Genomic DNA, 16,979 nt, shown 5'->3' with positions numbered 1-16,979 from the left:
ATAATAATGATATTCTCTTCCCTTCCTGGCCTCAACCTTGGCACTTTGTCATTTCATTAAAACACTCTCCAGGTGTTAAAATACGTGCAGAGATCAGTATAAGAGATTTGCTGTTGCTCTTTCAATTGTTGTTGTATGTGGTTTCTGATGGCAGTGCAAAAAGCCATAATAGCGTTAGATAAAAAATGTTCTTTTACACTGCTTTTATATATATATATTTAAAAAAGCTAGTGAAAGAACATGCTATTTTTATAAATGCTGCTAGACATTCCTGCTGCTGCTGCTGCTGGATTTTTTTATGTGATTGTATACAGAGTAAATGAAGACACTATGTGAGATCACAGCTTCCTATTTTTTTGTTCTTTAAGCGTTTTCTTGCTAATCCTATCCTATATGCCATAAATTTAAATTTTCTGGGCTTTAATTTATTCACCAGGATGCTTTTGCACTGGAAACAAATCATGATCACACTTAAAGGTAAAAATGGCAAATTCAATAAGGGCAGAGCAATCCAAAGCACCCTTATGCCAGGCTGGTGGGGGGCAGGGGGGGCACTTGATTAGGCAGAGGGGCTCCTCCACCCAGCTATCCCAGCTAAGCCAGTTGGCCTCCAACCAAGCCAGAGTGATGCAGGTATCACTCCATCACTGACCTCTACGTTTTGCCTGATGAACATACAGGTGGGTGGGAATATGGTTGGTGGGCTGCCTGCTGATGGCAGCCACTGAAAGTCCCCCCAAATGGCTCATTCCCTAGGCGAAGAAGGCCTGAACCAGCCCAGGATTCACTGGACCCTCATCCATTCTCACTGTCATTGTGCAGTTGTCCTGCCCCCTCCCCTCCACCTTACTCTGCAGCCAGTTATGGACAAATAACACTACTATAGTGGCATCTACTGGTGCTTCTGGGATCGATTTCGGAGAGAACGGTGCGAGAAAACACGCTGCAGTCCTTTGCTCAAAGATCTCAGCCTGCTCTGTTAGTATTTCATGCCTCTGATGCTGCAGATGTGATTGGTGTAATTGACATGCCTGTCTGGGAGAGTGTGTGGGAACGGAAGACAGTCTTATCTTTTCCGCTGTGTGTCCTGTTACACTGTAGTTTTGCTTTTGCTTTTGTCCTGTCTGTGCTCTCGGAGCTGGAGAGAAAGGACGCAATGATTCTTTTGTATGTAGTGTGTAAATAAATACATAGATTGGCTCTACGATGTCTCGTTCTTCTTGCTGTGTTACGCCAGCAGATTAGTGTGCATATATCAGTTGGTATATGTCGCTGAAGCGCACTGGAGAAGAAGGGGGATGGCTTTTCTAGAGCTGCCATACTGGAGGAAGCATACTTGAGTTCGGGGGCTGCAGAGGCACCCCTGGGTGTTTTTACAACACCTCCCCTCCACCTTATTCTGCAGCCAGTTATGGACACATAACACTATCGTAGTGGCATCTACTGGTGCTTCTGGGATTGATTTTGGAGAGAATGGTGTGAGAAAACATACTGCTGTCCTTTGCTCAAAGATCTCATCCTTCTCTGTGCCTTTATGGGAGATAATCTGGGTGGAGAACCTTGGATAGTGTGATAGGGCAATAGCTCAGTGATACAGGGTGTGCTTTGCATGCAGAAGGTCCCTAGGGCCAATGCCTGATACCTCTAGTTAAAAGGATCAGGTGATAGGAAGTGCCTTGAGAGCTGCTGCTAGCCAGAGTAAACAATACTAGGTTAGGCAAACTAATAGTCTAAGCTGGAATAAGGTCGCTCCTGCATTTCCCATTCAACTGATGTGAGGACACCTGCACATTATTCTGAACTTTCTGAAGAATATCAGTCAAAAGCACTTGCTGGGAGCCATAAGAGATTGAGAAAAGGGGAACTGAGACAAGCCCCGCCACCCTGCAACTTCAGTACATCCTGCCTAATGGCGACACAGCTTTCCTTATAGTAAAAAACCTGAATTGGAAGAGGTGTTTTGTTAGTGGTGGGCAGAACTGGGTGCCAATAAAGGTAATTTTAATTATGGCATTGACTTGTAGTGTTGCAGCTGAAAAGAGAAAAATGAAATTAGAATTGAAAAGAGAAAGGGGAGGTTACTAACTTGTCTGATTTGCTTCCCTCTCTCGCATAGTCCTAGTACTGTGTACTAAAATGAATCTACTATATAAATCTACTATATATAAATCTATATAAATTCAAGTTTTTCTCCGACAAGTTTACACCCAGATACTTAACTTTTTTCACAAAGACTAGGCGAATCTATTGAGTATGTTAAAATGGAAAACTGCCTTACATAACTACGTGATAAACACCCTCATAATTATATATGGGTGGAGTATTTATCTTCCATTATCCCTTCCCCACCAACACACACACTGACCTCCTTCTCTCCATTACTCCAGGAAGAACAGCTAAGAAGCCAAAAGCAAATTCCGATTTCATATCTAGCTTTCAGCATTTGCTAGTACATGTATCCTTAAAAAAAATCATTGGACTCTTTAGCAAAGAGGAAATTGTTGTGCTAAAAGCTGTTTCTAATTAAAATACGCAATGCATACCTACCGGTATTTCGTAGGGAAGTAATTTTACAGTTTGTTTCTCTTCACTAATACAAACAAGATGTCTGCGAAAGTTCAACCAGTGCCTTGAAGGTAGTTTAAAATTCCTGAAATGTGCTACATTCTATTTTGCTCTAAAAATAACATGTGAGTCCTGGCAGAACGAGATACCCTCTAGGCTAGTAGCATAAGCAGTGTATTTCAGGGCAAAACACCACCAATCAAAATGTCATAAGCAGCTCTTCACTTTTCCCCTTTCCTTCCTAACTTGATTCTGATGTTATTTGATAAGAAGGGAACGGGCAACAGAGACATTTTGTGAGCCACTAGACTTATATGTTTTTCAGCTGTACGCTTTCCATTTATTAATTCTTAAATGTTATGTTGATATTTTGTCTGATTTTAAGCCCAGGCTTACTTCTATTCTATTTCCCTTTTTTTAAAAAAAATCTTTTAAATAATGTGTGAGACTGCAAACTCCTTGAGGGAAGGGCCTGTTGCTTACTTAATGTTTTTCAGTAAAGTGTGGTGTATGCTGATAGTGCCACATGAATAATACTTAGCTTCCACAGAGACTAGACATTGTGTGTTCAGACCCAGAAACCTCCCCCCTAAATAAATTCACACTTGACTCAAAATTTTGGTTTTGGTTTTTGGCAGAATTTAGGCCACAACTTTATTGTTTACAGAAAGTGACTGGTTGCATAGGCTCTGGTTTGACTAGCCCCCTGCCATGCAGGTAGTGCTGACCCAGGGTTCCAGCATAGGTCATCTAAGGGTGAACACCTGGATAAGCGGAAAGCCAGGAACAGGCTAACTCCGTCACCCAAATCTCCCCCTGGACTCAGGCACGGGCACAACCTCCTCTCAGGGGTTGACCAAACCATCAAGTCCCTGGATTCCTTTAACAGAATACCCTTCACATAGGGATGGTGAGAGCGTTCTCCCATCCCTTTCACCTGAACCAGAGCCTATCTGCAACCTTACAAGTTGTGAAGATTTGCTACGCGGCAGGCGAAACCCAAATGGCAACAGCCAATCAACCAAGTGGGGGAAAGCCCTGCCGTGCCCCTGTCCCAATGACAGACAACACACGATGGCATAGCAAGGTCAAGCACAACAAGCCCTAAAAGTAGGGAGAGGTGGGCGGGTGTTCCGAATGCACGCGCCGAAAGAGGAAGCTCTGGGTCACGTGCATGGGCATAAATGGATCCCTCGAACCGTTTGAACTGTGTCCCATTGGCCAGATTGTACCCAGCTTCGAGGGACCTACCAGTCGGGTGTTGTGGCTGACCAATCGTACCCACCCACAACACAGGGTGTCGGTTTTCCAGGTCTCACCGCAATACGTGCCCTCTTTAAGGGAGGACCCAATTTACAGTACCTCCAGTTGGTATTATTGCATGATGGCTAGCTAAATAAGCCAAATGAACTTAGCACCCCAAACCAGTTGAGTGTCCATATTAGAGCTTTGGGATGCAGGTGGTACTGTGGTCTAAACCACCAAGCCTTTTGGGCTTGCAGATCATTAGGTCAGCAGTTCGAATCTGCAGAATGGGATGAGCTCCTGTTGCTTTGTCCCACCTTCTCCCAACCTAGCAGTTCAAATAGATAAACAGGTACCGCTGTTGCAGGAAGGTAAACAGCGTTTGTGTGCACTCTGATTTTCGTCACGGTGTCCCATTGCGCTAGAAAACGGAAATCTGTCTGCGGACAAACACCAGCACCGCACCCCATTGTCAAATTCGACTGGACCGTCCAGGGGTCCTTTACCATTTACCGCTACCTTTGTGCAAACAGCTTCTCAAAATTCACCATCCTACTTGAGGGCAAAGAAATTGGGGAAACAATTTCACCACATTGATTTTCTCCATCGGGAGGTGAAATTCTCCCAATAGTTTATTGAGGCGGGTCTTACTATTAGCACTGGCAGTAGCACAATGTCTATCTTTTTCACTAAGTTACCCCTTCCTGCCACACAACTGTAAGTGCCAGCAGCAACAACAACTGTGTTGGCATCCTGGCCATCCTTTTGCACCCTTCTCAGTGTCCCTGGTTGAATGCATTCCAGAACATGGAAATGATGGCCAACTCAGAAAAATTATGGACAATATTTGGAGAAAATTCTATTAAGCAGCTTTCTTTTCAAAGGGATGACGAAAAAGAAATGTCTCGGAAATTTTCTCAGAGCAACGTCTTCTGAGAAATTATAGCTTAGCTGTAGCTCACATCCTGCCAGGTTTTTGAAGAACTGAAGGGGAGCTTGAAGGAGGACAGCAAGGTGGATTATTTCATGCATTATGGGAGCCTGAGAAACAACTACCACATCCTGCATTCCAACTCTACAATTCTATGATTCTATGTGGGCAGACAGGGGTGGTGTAATGTGCTTTATATGTAACTTTTACTAGCTTATAGTGAAACAACAACAAACTCCAGAAATGTGAATACTGTAATGTATCTGATAATTCCACAGGCTTGCTCTAGGTAACCCAAACACATGACTTAAGCCTCAAAGCCCAGTCCAAACACAAGTGGCAACTGTCAGCCAATATATGAACCAAGAGAGAATCTAATGTGAGACAAAAGTGTTATCAACACATCTTATCTTCCCTCAAATGCAGTGCCTCAGAATTCAGGAAATGCACCTCAAAGCCATGCCCACCACAGTTTAGAACGACTGTGTTGCTTTAAGTCAGATCAGCCTTTTATTGGCTATGCTTTTGGACTTATAAAGCATTTTTTAAAAAAGAAAAAGTTCATACTACTTTTTCCCACCTCTTACCACATGTATTTTTTTACATGCAGGATTCCTCTGCTACTGACCATCCTCACTTCTTTCTGCTCACACTGAGATGAGCTTCTGTGAAGGCTACATATTTGTATGAAATGATTTATGCCCTTTTGTTTCATGGTAGAGGCACTTTTCAGGGTCTGCCATCAGCAGGCAGCACACCAGCACTTTATAACCACCCCCTCCCAATTTGCCAAGAGATCTGTTCAATTAATTCTCATTTTGGTATATCTGACTTGCTAATCTATTAACACATCAGCTGGAGACTTTCATCTGTTGCCACCAATCATGTTGAATTGCTGAGGAGAGGCCGAACTGAAACATTAGGGCGTCAAATTTCTTCTGGTTACTGCAACACAATTGGCTTCCTCCCACAGTATCTACATATGGGGTGGTTTCTGGTGTTACAAACAAGCGTAAACAAAGCAGACGCTAATGACTCCTGTTTCTTCTTTTCATACAAGTTGTGAAATGTGGGAAGGGAGGGATAATGTATTCATATCTCCCAAAGTGGTAGGAGTTTGCTCTATACACATCTGGTCCTTGTGCGTCGCCCCTACAGTGAGATGCTCAAATTCCCATTTGCCACATTATACAGGATAGAGCAAAAGTGGGTGTGTTAGTTGATTATGCACTGAGAAAGTAGAATGGTCTTGCAGTGCTGCAATTTGGAATGTGTGTTTGCTTTTTCATCTTTTTTTTCCCCCCTCTCCTATTGCTCTCTTTCACCAGCATATAGCATTAAAATGCCCGAAACTAGGTAATAATAAGTTTATTTATCCTTGGAGATTTTACAGAAGTTTCAAGGTACATTTGCAGGAAGTGTCCAGAGGTTGTGCCGCATACGGATCTCATTCTCGGTTGCAATTCATTCATTGTAATGTATCCTGAGGTGAATGACTTTGGGATAACCCCATCTTTTTATATAATATTTCTTCTGTAGCACTGAGTATGTTCCGTGGGTGTATTTTTAAACATAATCACATAGCTGCTACCAAGCATGGCTATCTGGAGGCTATACTTCAAGCAGTTTCAAATAAGAAATACCCAAAAAAGAAAGTGTCAAAGGAGGGGGGGGGACACAACTTTCCATTATATATTTGATCCTTGCAAATAGTGTGTGTGTGTGTGTTTTAACAACTGGCAAGACTGATAGGTATCAGGCTTAGTTTAGTTAGCAAAAGGAAGCCACCATGACACCTTCAAATATAGCTACACACGATGCAGTAATCTCATAAAATCCTCTCTCATACAGGTTATGTAGTATGAAGATTACAAAATTCACTCCATTGTAACGGTCCTTAGGCTAGTTAAATAGACGGTGAGGTGTGTAGCAATTTTTAGGATTGCAAAACTTTACAGAAACAATCACTTAATCCCTAGTGAGTATCCAGGGTTGCAGCGAGGATTTCATGCATAGGTGCATAAAAATAAAGGTAAAGGACCCCTGACAGTTTAAGTTCAGTCGCAAACAACTCTGGGGTTGCAGCGCTCATCTCATTTTACTGGCCGAGGGAGCCAACGTTTGTCCGCAGATAGTTTTTCCAGGTCATGTGGCCAGCATGACTAAGCTGCTTCTGGCGAAACCAGAACAGCTCACGGAAACGCCGTTTACCTTCCCTCCAGAGCGGTACCTATTTATCTACTTGCACTTTTGGCGTGCTTTCGAACTGCTAGGTTGGCAGGAGCTGGGACAGAGCAACAGGAGAAGAAAAAGAGTTTGGATTTGATATCCCGCTTTATTACTACCCGAAGGAGTCTCAAAGCGGCTAACATTCTCCTTTCCCTTCCTCCCCCCCAAAAAACACTCTGTGAGGTGAGTGGGGCTGAGAGACTTCAGAGAAGTGTGACTAGCCCAAGGTTACCCAGCAGCTGCACATGGAGGAGCGGGGATGCGAACCCGGTTCACCAGATTACGAGTCTACCACTCTTAACCACTACACCACACTGGCTCTCACCCCATCACAGGGATTCGAACTGCTGACCTTCTGATCGGCAAGCCCAAGAGGCTCAGTGGTTTAGACCGCAGCGCCACACACGTCCCCCATAGCTCTGTTCAAATAGCAACAAGCATAACTCAGACATTTATTTATTTATTTATTCATTCATTCATTCATTCATTCATTCAATAATTAATTGATTAAATTTCTATATTACAATCAGATCCCTGGCTCAATTCAGCTTGCAGCTATCCAGCCCTCCTCTGCCCCCTCTCTCCCTCAGCACAGAAAGAGCCTTAATTTCAGTAAAAGCATCATTTAACAAAGATATTTATTTGTAAGTGACTCAAATTTAATGTAGAAAAATTATGAAATCATATTAGGAAGCATTGCCTCAAGCACTGGGGTTCTTAATGACCCCCTCCAGGATTAATACCTGCCTTACTCATGCACTTCCCACTTCGAGTCCTTGTTCTGAATAGTTAGACTTAAATTGCCATGTCAATATAAAGTAGTTATTTTGTCATTAAGTCATATATTTCTCCTTGTTCAACCTCCATAGAGATTTGGATCCTAAGACAGGTTAGGTGAAGAAAAAAATCCATCACCACTTTCCTCTCGCAGCCACTTGAACATTCTGAAAAGAAGATATGGGGTACTTAGAATCATAGAAACTTAGAGTTGGAAGGGACCCATGGGTCATTTAGTCCAACCCCTTGCAAACCAGGAATCTCAGATGGCCAGCCAACCTCTGCTTAAAAACCTGCAAGGAAGGAGAGTCCACTACCTCTCATGGAAGTCTGTTCCACTGCCAAACACCTCTGACTAGAGAAAGTTTTTCTGAATGTTTAGTCAGAATCTCCTTTCTTACAACTTGAAGCCATTGGTTCAAGTTCTACACTCCAGAGAAGGAGAAAACAAGCCTGCTCCCTCCTCCATGTGACAGCCCTTAAGATATTTGAAGATGGCTATCATATCTCCTCTCAGTCTCCTCTTTTCCAGGCTAAACAAACCCAGCTCCTTCAAGCGCTCCTCATAAGGCTTAGTTTCCAGACCCTTGATCATCTTGGTCACCCTCCTCTGCACACATCCCAAATTGTCAACATCCTTCTTAAATTGTGGTGTCATTATCTCTCAGACCAAGGGGGCCGCAAGAGTGCTTGAACCTGGAACATAGCGGGTGGGGAAGCGACGCCAAATTTAAGAGCTCCCCCCAGCCCTCACTCTGCCTTCCCAAAGCCGGGTAACTGAGGCATTGGGTTTTAGGAAGGAGGCAAAGGCTCTGGCAGGGTCCTAGAACCCTCCCATCTTCTTCCCAAAACTGGGAAAGCTTTGGCTTTGGGGGGGAGGCGGGAGGAATCTGTCAGAAGTCCAGCACCTCGCATACCTGGATTTGGGAAGGCAGAACAAGGGCTAAAGGGGAGGGGTGTCAAATCTTGCTGACTACCCTGATTCAGGGTATTCATATCCCTCTCCCACTGGCCAAAGTTCCTGAGGCACCTGTTGCTATTTTTCCCTTGTTAAGCGCATCCTGAGATTCAGGGTTGTTTTTAAACTGAACTCCCTCAGATTACACACATACATAAGGGCATTGCAACACTAGACGTCAACTCGTTTAGAGTATACATGGAGTTCAAAGGGAGAAATTATTGGTGGTGGGAAGTGATAGATGATAGATAGATAGATAGATGATAGATAGATAGATGATAGATAGATAAATGATAGAGAATTGGGGTCAGTTTTGACTTCAGGTGCCATTGTGGGCTGGGAGGGTAGAACAGTTTGAGCATTTTCTATAAATGGAACAATGCAAAGGTTGAAGAAGGTGTGTGTCATGCAGAGGAAATATTACCCCAAAACGTGTTTGGAGTCACTAAGTGAAGTTAAATGCCTTGCTTTGCCCAGTAGGTAGCATTATCTCAGCACGGCGGAAGTTGAGATGTACTGCAGAATGGCTTTGAGTTTAGAATATTTTTTAACATGTTATTAATCGCTATGTTCTTTTCCACAAGATGTCTTTATGTAACCCCTTGCCTGTGCTCCTCTCTTTAGCTACAAGGCTCCAAAATAAATGTTAATTTCTCTCTCTCTCTTTTTTGCTCATATGAAAATCTGTCAACACCTTTCTATTATGCTGTCGCTTGGGATGTCTTCTTAACAGTGGCTCTCGTTCAGACACTTTGTGGTATCACATTTTTTGAAGGACAAGATTGCCCCATCTCTTAGGCTGCCACAGTGACTGTGTGATTCATCATCATCATCACGTAGTGGGAAGAAAGCCCCCCAAAATGAGCCATTCATTCTAGGTTTAGCCATGACTTACTAAATTTTGACACAAGGTTGTGCAGATGACACAACCTTGATGGCAGAAAGTGAGGAGGAATTAAAGAACCTTTTATTGAGGGTGAAAGAGAGCGCAAAATATGGTCTGAAGCTCAACATCAAAAAAACGAAGATCATGGCCACTGGTCCCATCACCTCCTGGCAAATAGAAGGGGAAGAAATGGAGGCAGGGAGAGATTTTACTTTCTTGGGCTCCATGATCACTGCAGATGGTGACAGCAGCCATGAAATTAAAAGACGCCTGCTCCTTGGGAGAAAAGTAATGACAAACCTAGACAGCATCTTAAAAAGCAGAGACATCACCTTGCCAACAAAGGTCCGTATAGTAAAAGCTATGGTTTTCCCAGTAGTGATGTATGGAAGTGAAAGCTGGACCATAAAGAAGGCTGGTCGCAGAAGAATTGATGCTTTTGAATTATGGTGCTGGAGGAGACTCTTGAGAGTCCCATGGACTGCAAGAAGATCAAACCTATCTATTAGGTCTTCACTAGGACTCAAGGTCCGTATAGTTAAAGTAATGGTTTTCCCAGTAGTGATGTATGGAAGTGAGAGCTGGACCATAAAGAAGGCTGATAGCCAAAGCATTGATGCTTTTGAATTATGGTGCTGGAGGAGACTCTTGAGAGTCCTATGGACTGCAAGAAGATCAAACCTATCCATTCTCAAGGAAATCAGCCCTGAGTGCTCACTGGAAGGACAGATCCTGAAGCTGAGGCTCCAATACTTTGGCCACCTCATGAGAAGAGAAGACTCCCTGGAGAAGACCCTGATGTTGGGAAAGATGGAGGGCACAAGGAGAAGGGGATGACAGAGGACGAGATGGTTGGACAGTGTTCTCGAAGCTACCAGCATGAGTCTGACCAAACTGCGGGAGGCAGTGGAAGACAGGAGTGCCTGGCGTGCTCTGGTCCATGGGGTCACGAAGAGTCGGACACGACTAAACGACTAAACAACAACAACAGCAACAACTAAATTTTAGTGTGCAGCTATCTCTCACTCTCATCTTCTTTCAGAAGCCATCTTTATATTAGCATTCAAAAGCCCCTCTTCAACTATATATCCAGTCTACATAGTTGTGCACTACTCTAATGATGCACAATTCTATATTCTGTTTTTCCCTCAGGCTCTTTCTTTGTATGTCCGTGATTTACAGTCCTAACTCCCCAGTACACTTAATCCCATATTTCTGTGCCTTAAAGTGGCATTCAGAAGTCAATGGCGCAGTCCAAACAGCTCCTTCAGCTATATGCACACTAAGATTTTTGACTCTTTGAGCAGCAGCCCTCAACAGCCATACTACAAATACCTGCTTTTCACATTTTTTTCGGCCTTGCCGTGTAATGTACTGGACTCCTCTTCAAGACAGAAAAATGTCCAAAGCTCCCTTGCGCACGTGGAGCTCCTAGCCATTTTGGTTCCCTGGGTCCAGCTGCCACCATTGCAAATGGTTTCTATGTCCTCCCGCATTGCTAAGAGCCGCAGAGCTGTTGGGCTGCTACTACAATATGAATGTTAAACAGTGCAAACTTACCTTGTATTTTCCTTTTCATAAAACTTTTTTGCCAAGCCTGTCTCCCTGCCCCACGCTTCCACCTCAACTGTTTGCTGTACGGGTTTTCCCAGCTCCTTTCAAGTTTCAAGTCATGTTCCTTTCTTCAGTGCATGCCAGATGTCTTCCCTTCCCCCACCACCCAAATACTACTGTGCAGTTTTTTGGGTTAAAAGAACCTTTTTGCCGCTGCTGCTTTATGATCTTCAAACCACCGCTCTGGTTTTGATTCTCGCAGGTGTTTGCAGCACACACACACCCCGATCTATTATCAAGCCGTTCTCATTACTATGCTGCTTCCGCCCTCGGAATTCATTAGCAAAGATAAGGTTGAACATAATTGTGGCCCTTGCAATGCCCTTAAAGGACTCCTTTCCCTCAGCGCGCTACACTATCATTAATCTGCACCCTTTGTTTATACTCAAACTCAAAAGTGTTTTCGGTGCATGGGGCCCTTTGTTTGCAGCAGCGATAGCTATTCGGAGGTCATTATCCTTCCACATGGGAGGCTGAGAGCAGGAGCAAGTGCCTGCCCTTCAGACACCCTCAAGCCCTTATCTGTGATTAGATGTTCTCCATCAGATGTCCTGGTGATGGTGCTGAAATCTAATTACAGTATATAGTTCGGTGGCTGCCCCACTTTCCCCAAGTGATTGAAAGTTTTAGGGGGCAGCCTTTGGCTAGGTTAGGTTTCCTTCTGAGGTGGGGTTGCTGGAACCTTGGGGCATTTCTGGTGTTATGAGGAAAAAACTGCTCCTTTTCCCTTATGGGGTGCCCAAGAGCCCATATAGAGTCCTTTTGTAGGTTCTCTATCGGTAGGAGAAAATAACAGAGACCAACCAGAGAATATTGAGAAGCAAAGCAGCTAGTAAGCCTGATCTTTATTAAAGCTGTTCCAACAGGGTGCTCCCCCCCCCACACACACACACAGGAGGGGGGGACCCCAAGCCATGCACGCAACCCCTTATATAGATATTTTAAATTGCCCCCCCTGAAGTCCAAGACCACCCCCCAGAAACATCATACATACATCATGGAAGGGGCTGAAATCTGGGTGTGTTATTTCTTCCTGTCTGCCAGGTTACCTGATTGGATTACCTGGGTATCCTGGCCACTCTTTTGTTATGATAACTACTCAGTTCCTGAATCCAGGTCACAGGCTCACACCCTATTCATATCTTAAATGAGCCCTTAAGACAGGATTTGTGAAAGAGACAATGGGGAGATTTCCCATTTCCTTCGACCTTGCAGAGAAATATTTGAGGTCATTTTGGGAGAGAGAAAATGGTTTCAGGACTTTTCTGTGGGTTTCAGACATGTGGTTTACATATTTGTATGTGTTTGCTTGGTACATTTATGAACATCTATTTTCTATATGACGGGACGTGGGTGGCGCTGTGGGTAAAACCTCAGTGCCTAGGACTTGCCGATCGCATGGTCGGCGGTTCGAATCCCTGCGGCAGGGTGCGCTCCCGCTGCTCGGTCCCAGCGCCTGCCAACCTAGCAGTTCGAAAGCACCCCCGGGTGCAAGTAGATAAATAGGGACCGCTTACTAGCGGGAAGGTAAACGGCGTTTCCGTGTGCGGCTCTGGCTCGCCAGAGCAGCTTCGTCACGCTGGCCACGTGACCCGGAAGTGTCTGCGGACAGCGCTGGCTCCCGGCCTATAGAGTGAGATGAGCGCACAACCCCAGAGTCTGTCAAGACTGGCCCATACAGGCAGGGGTACCTTTATCTTTACCTTTATTTTCTATATATAAGACCTTAAAAGTCTTATAACACTTGGATAGCTGTTTTTATTTACAAATATGCATGGCAAGTGTGGGAAAATGAGCAATCATTACCGTAAAGGGCTATATTTTTAAATAACAAGTTGTCGTCCCCAGAGAAGATAGCTTCTGCATTTGGCCTGGGGGTGTGCTAAGACTTCCTTCTCCTTTATTAGCTACATTCTGCCAAACCCACCAATCCTTTCTGTTATGTACTGAGTTGACTAGGATCCAAACTGCAGCAGTCTGATTGGTCCTAGAACAATAGGATCCAAAAGGCAGCAGTCTGATTGGTCCTAGAACAATAGGATTCAGAATGCAGCAGTCTGATTGGTCCTAGAACAATGCAGCAGTATGATTGGTTGGCAGGAACCACCCAATCATGCTCCAGATAGAAGTGAATCCACAACCTGATTGGCTTACAGTAGAATTCCGGAATTAGCCAATCATGTGCAGCCCATTGTGTAAATAATGTATATAAAGCAGATACCTTGAGGGGGACATTCATTCATTCCTCCTCACCACTATGAGCTGAATAAAGAGCATGAAATCACTTTGCGACTCTGAGTATATTTCACTTTCCAACCAATGTCCAAGCACGTGGGGTGTCTCTCTAGCTAGTTGCCACCAGCCATCAGCGCTTGTTTAAGGAAGGAGTTTTCCCATCAATGCCCATAGAGCAATGGTTCCCACTTACTAAGTACTACGGACTCTCGGTTTTTCAAAAGTCAAGCCATAGAGCCCCTAGTTTTGAAAAGAAAAGAAAAAAGATATTTCTATGGTCGTTTTTGTTATGTGAATGGTGCCATGGACCCTCTGGGTGGGTTACCCTTTCTTTAGGCTTCTGAGCACGACTGTCTAGGGACCTGTTTAGAGGCATTTCAGTAGGATTGTCCCAGGAACCTGCTTAGTGGTTTACTAACCGCTGTGAGTTAAACCACAGAGCCTAGGACTTGCCAATCAGAAGGTCGGCAGTTTGAATCACTGCGACAGGGTGAGCTCCTGTTGCTCGGTCCCTGCTCCTGCCAACCTAGCAGTTCGAAAGCACAAAGTGCAAGTAGATAAATAGGTACCACTCGGCGGGAAGGTAAACGGCATTTCCGTGCGCTGCTTTTGCCAGAAGTGGCTTAGTCATGCTGGCCACATGACCCAGAAGCTGTACGCCGGCTCCCTCAACCAATAAAGCGAGAGGAGCGCCGCAACCCCAGAGTCATCCATGACTGGACCTAATGGTCAGGGGTCCCTTTACCTTTACCTAACCTAATAGCAAAGGACCCACTATTCTTTTTTAGTCTTTTTCTGCATGTGCTGTTTTGTCTTTTACCTCCTTCCAACCCCATTTTCTTCCTCAAATATACTCCAGGATTAGCTGGTATAGCAATTACTTTGTCCTTGAGTGGCAGAAGTTGAACTTCTGAGCCACCTACATTGCCTTCAAGTTTATTAGCAGTGAGTGGCATTTCCCTAAGGATCAGCAAGGAGTTCCAACGCTAGATTGCTTGGTCTGCTAAGAATTTAGTGACTTCTCTCTACATGAGGACTGTCTTTGGAGACAAACCTAGTCCTATTATTATTATTATTATTATTATTATTATTATTATTATTAATAACTGCCCTACACCCAAAGATCACAGGGCAGTTTACAATATAAAAACACAACAAGACATACCATAAAAACAAACAAACAAAATACCCTCCAGTTTAAAAGTCTGGTTTTTTAAAATTTAAAAGTAAGATTGAACTGATTGTTTAATTAGCTAAAGGACTTGGAGAAGAGGGATGTTTTTTCCTGGTGCCTAAAGATATGTAACAAAGGCGCCCAGGCAAGCTTCCCTGGGGATAGCATTCTACAAGCAAGGAATCACCACAGAAAATACCTGTTCTTATGTTGCCACCCTTCAGACCTCTTGCAGAGGAGGCATACAAAGAAGAAAATATGGTTTGCTAAGCATCTACATTGTGCAGTCAGACAATATCTTTTCTCATTGGCTAAGTATGTGATACATACCAGTGTTTTTCAACCTGTGGGTCAGAAGTGGGCTGTGGACAGTTTTCCACAGGGTGCTTGTATAAGAAATTGAAAGACTATTATAGCTCACTCCTGATGTGGCCAAAGGCACCTTGTGGCAAACCATCGCCAAATCTGCCACCAGGATTAGTGAATAGTTAAGCCAAAGGTGAGTTGAAGTTTACTTGGGTGAAATAAGAAATAATATATTTACCCCTGTGTATTAATAATGATCTGAAATTATGTCAGACAACCATCAAGCCCTGCATTGATCTACTTTGTTGGCAATATGCAAGCTTGCCCATTCCACTGATACTTGCCAGAACGGACTTTATTGTGAATAAAGCAATTTAAAAATATTCATAGTTCATTATACACTGCTTGCATAACTATGTTTTTATAACTTGGGAAGCAATATCCTGCCATCAGATGGTAGCTGTTCTTACATTCCCATATATAAAACTATGAATAACCTTGTAAGTACTATAAATATTTAAACAAATTCCACATTAATAAAGCTTTAAGCAAAGTTTTGCTTGGGCGTCTCAAGTAATGGTTATATAATAGGCAAACTTGCAGTTAAAATGCAAGAAACTGACAGCTGGTAAAGACCTAATGTCCAAAATCCACCTGACAGTGTAATGGTGGGTCACTGTATGAAGTCCGTTTGGACTTGTGGGTCACCGTGCCAAAAGAATTGGGAACCACTGATATATACAACATTTCACTTATCTACAACTGACAGGTCTAATAAGAGGGAGGGAAGTATGTTTTACTTGTAGAGTGGGAGAGAACTGTGAAAAACTACACAAAGGAAATACAAATATTTACTGCAACACTCTTTGCATTTTAAATCTTTCAAGAAAAGGACTTTTTGCAGTTTTAACTGCGTGTAGTTCTGAAACGCTAAGAAATTAATGTAAAAAAAAAAAAGGCTCAACTGTAGTTCTTTACTGCCACCTTGTGTTTCTTCAGTTGATTGCATTTGCTGCTCTTTGGGCGGGGGGAAAGCAAGACTTTGTTCCTGGTTTATTTAATCTTGCTTATGTGTGTGTGTTTTTATTTAGCTGAAGCAAAGTGAGGCAAATGCAGATACCAAGGAAAAGCTCCCACTGCGCCTACGGATCTTTGAAAAATTCCCTAACAGACCTCAAATGGTAAAAATCTCCAAGCTCCCTTCGGATTTTACAGTCCCCAAAATAAGGTAGTTTCGCTTTCCAGCTCTCTTTAAGTGCTTGGCAATGTGAAAAGCGTTTTAAGATAGGTTCGAAGTTTTCTTTAGATTCTCTTCTCCAATGTGTGTGTTTTTTATTTTAAAAAAAGAATGTGAAATCGATCCCGTTCCACAAGGCCAAATTAAGGTGGTTTGGGGCCAATGCAATTCCCCAAACAGCGCCCCCCCTTCACCGAAAATGAGTATAAAATGGATGCAAAACACTTAATACTTGAATCACAGACATCACATTTTGGTCCCTTTAACCATACTGACGCATCTTGTTTCTTTGGTTCTCTCTTCTAAGCACATACACATATATTTTGCCTATACTCATTTTCTTCCTTTTTCCCTTTTTGCTTGTTTGCCCACTACCAGTGCATTATCTGTACCGTGAACCAACCTAGAAAGGGTATCTGTTTTGCTTCTGAAGGAGTGAAGAGTCTTCCAGTTTACAAGAACAGCACATCTATTATCTTTTAAAATTATTGCCAAATACTATAGTAATCCCTGCACAATATAAACACATTTATCTGAAATTTCATGTTTAGAAGTTGCATTAATACTTGCCCTCAATTAAGCTATGGCTTTGTGGCAGGCTTAAACATTCTGCTTTATATGATTAGAATGTTAGGAAAGACATAATTGAAATATATTTTGTAAACCGCTTTGGGATTTGTTTTTTACAATCAAACGGCATATAAATTTTATGAAATAAATAAATAAATAAATGGGGGGGGGCGTTAGCTATGATTGTGTCCCGTTAGAACAAGCAAATTGAAAACCAGAATCTGGCTGATGCAAAGTATGGTCTAACGAAAC

General features: G+C 43.2%; 1 protein-coding gene across 12 annotated transcripts in view; it reads left to right on the top strand.

The window, feature by feature from the left end:
- The window catches only part of NALCN (sodium leak channel, non-selective), a 184,106-nt gene that overhangs the window by 125,049 nt on the left and 42,078 nt on the right, over window positions 1-16,979 (top strand). For all 12 annotated transcript variants that reach the window (XR_014547207.1, XM_083610337.1, XM_083610341.1 and 9 more), the window contains one exon: window positions 16,012-16,148. Coding sequence is in view for 11 of the 12 variants with exons in the window: in XM_083610337.1 (XP_083466463.1) it covers window positions 16,012-16,148 (137 nt within the window). In the remaining variant the exon portion in view is untranslated. The remainder of the gene's footprint in view (window positions 1-16,011; window positions 16,149-16,979) is intronic.

Source organism: Podarcis filfolensis (genome assembly GCF_964270895.1).
Source record: "Podarcis filfolensis genome assembly, chromosome: 4".
NCBI classification, from domain to species: Eukaryota; Metazoa; Chordata; class Lepidosauria; order Squamata; family Lacertidae; genus Podarcis; species Podarcis filfolensis.
This window is presented reverse-complemented; position numbering and strand designations above follow the sequence as displayed.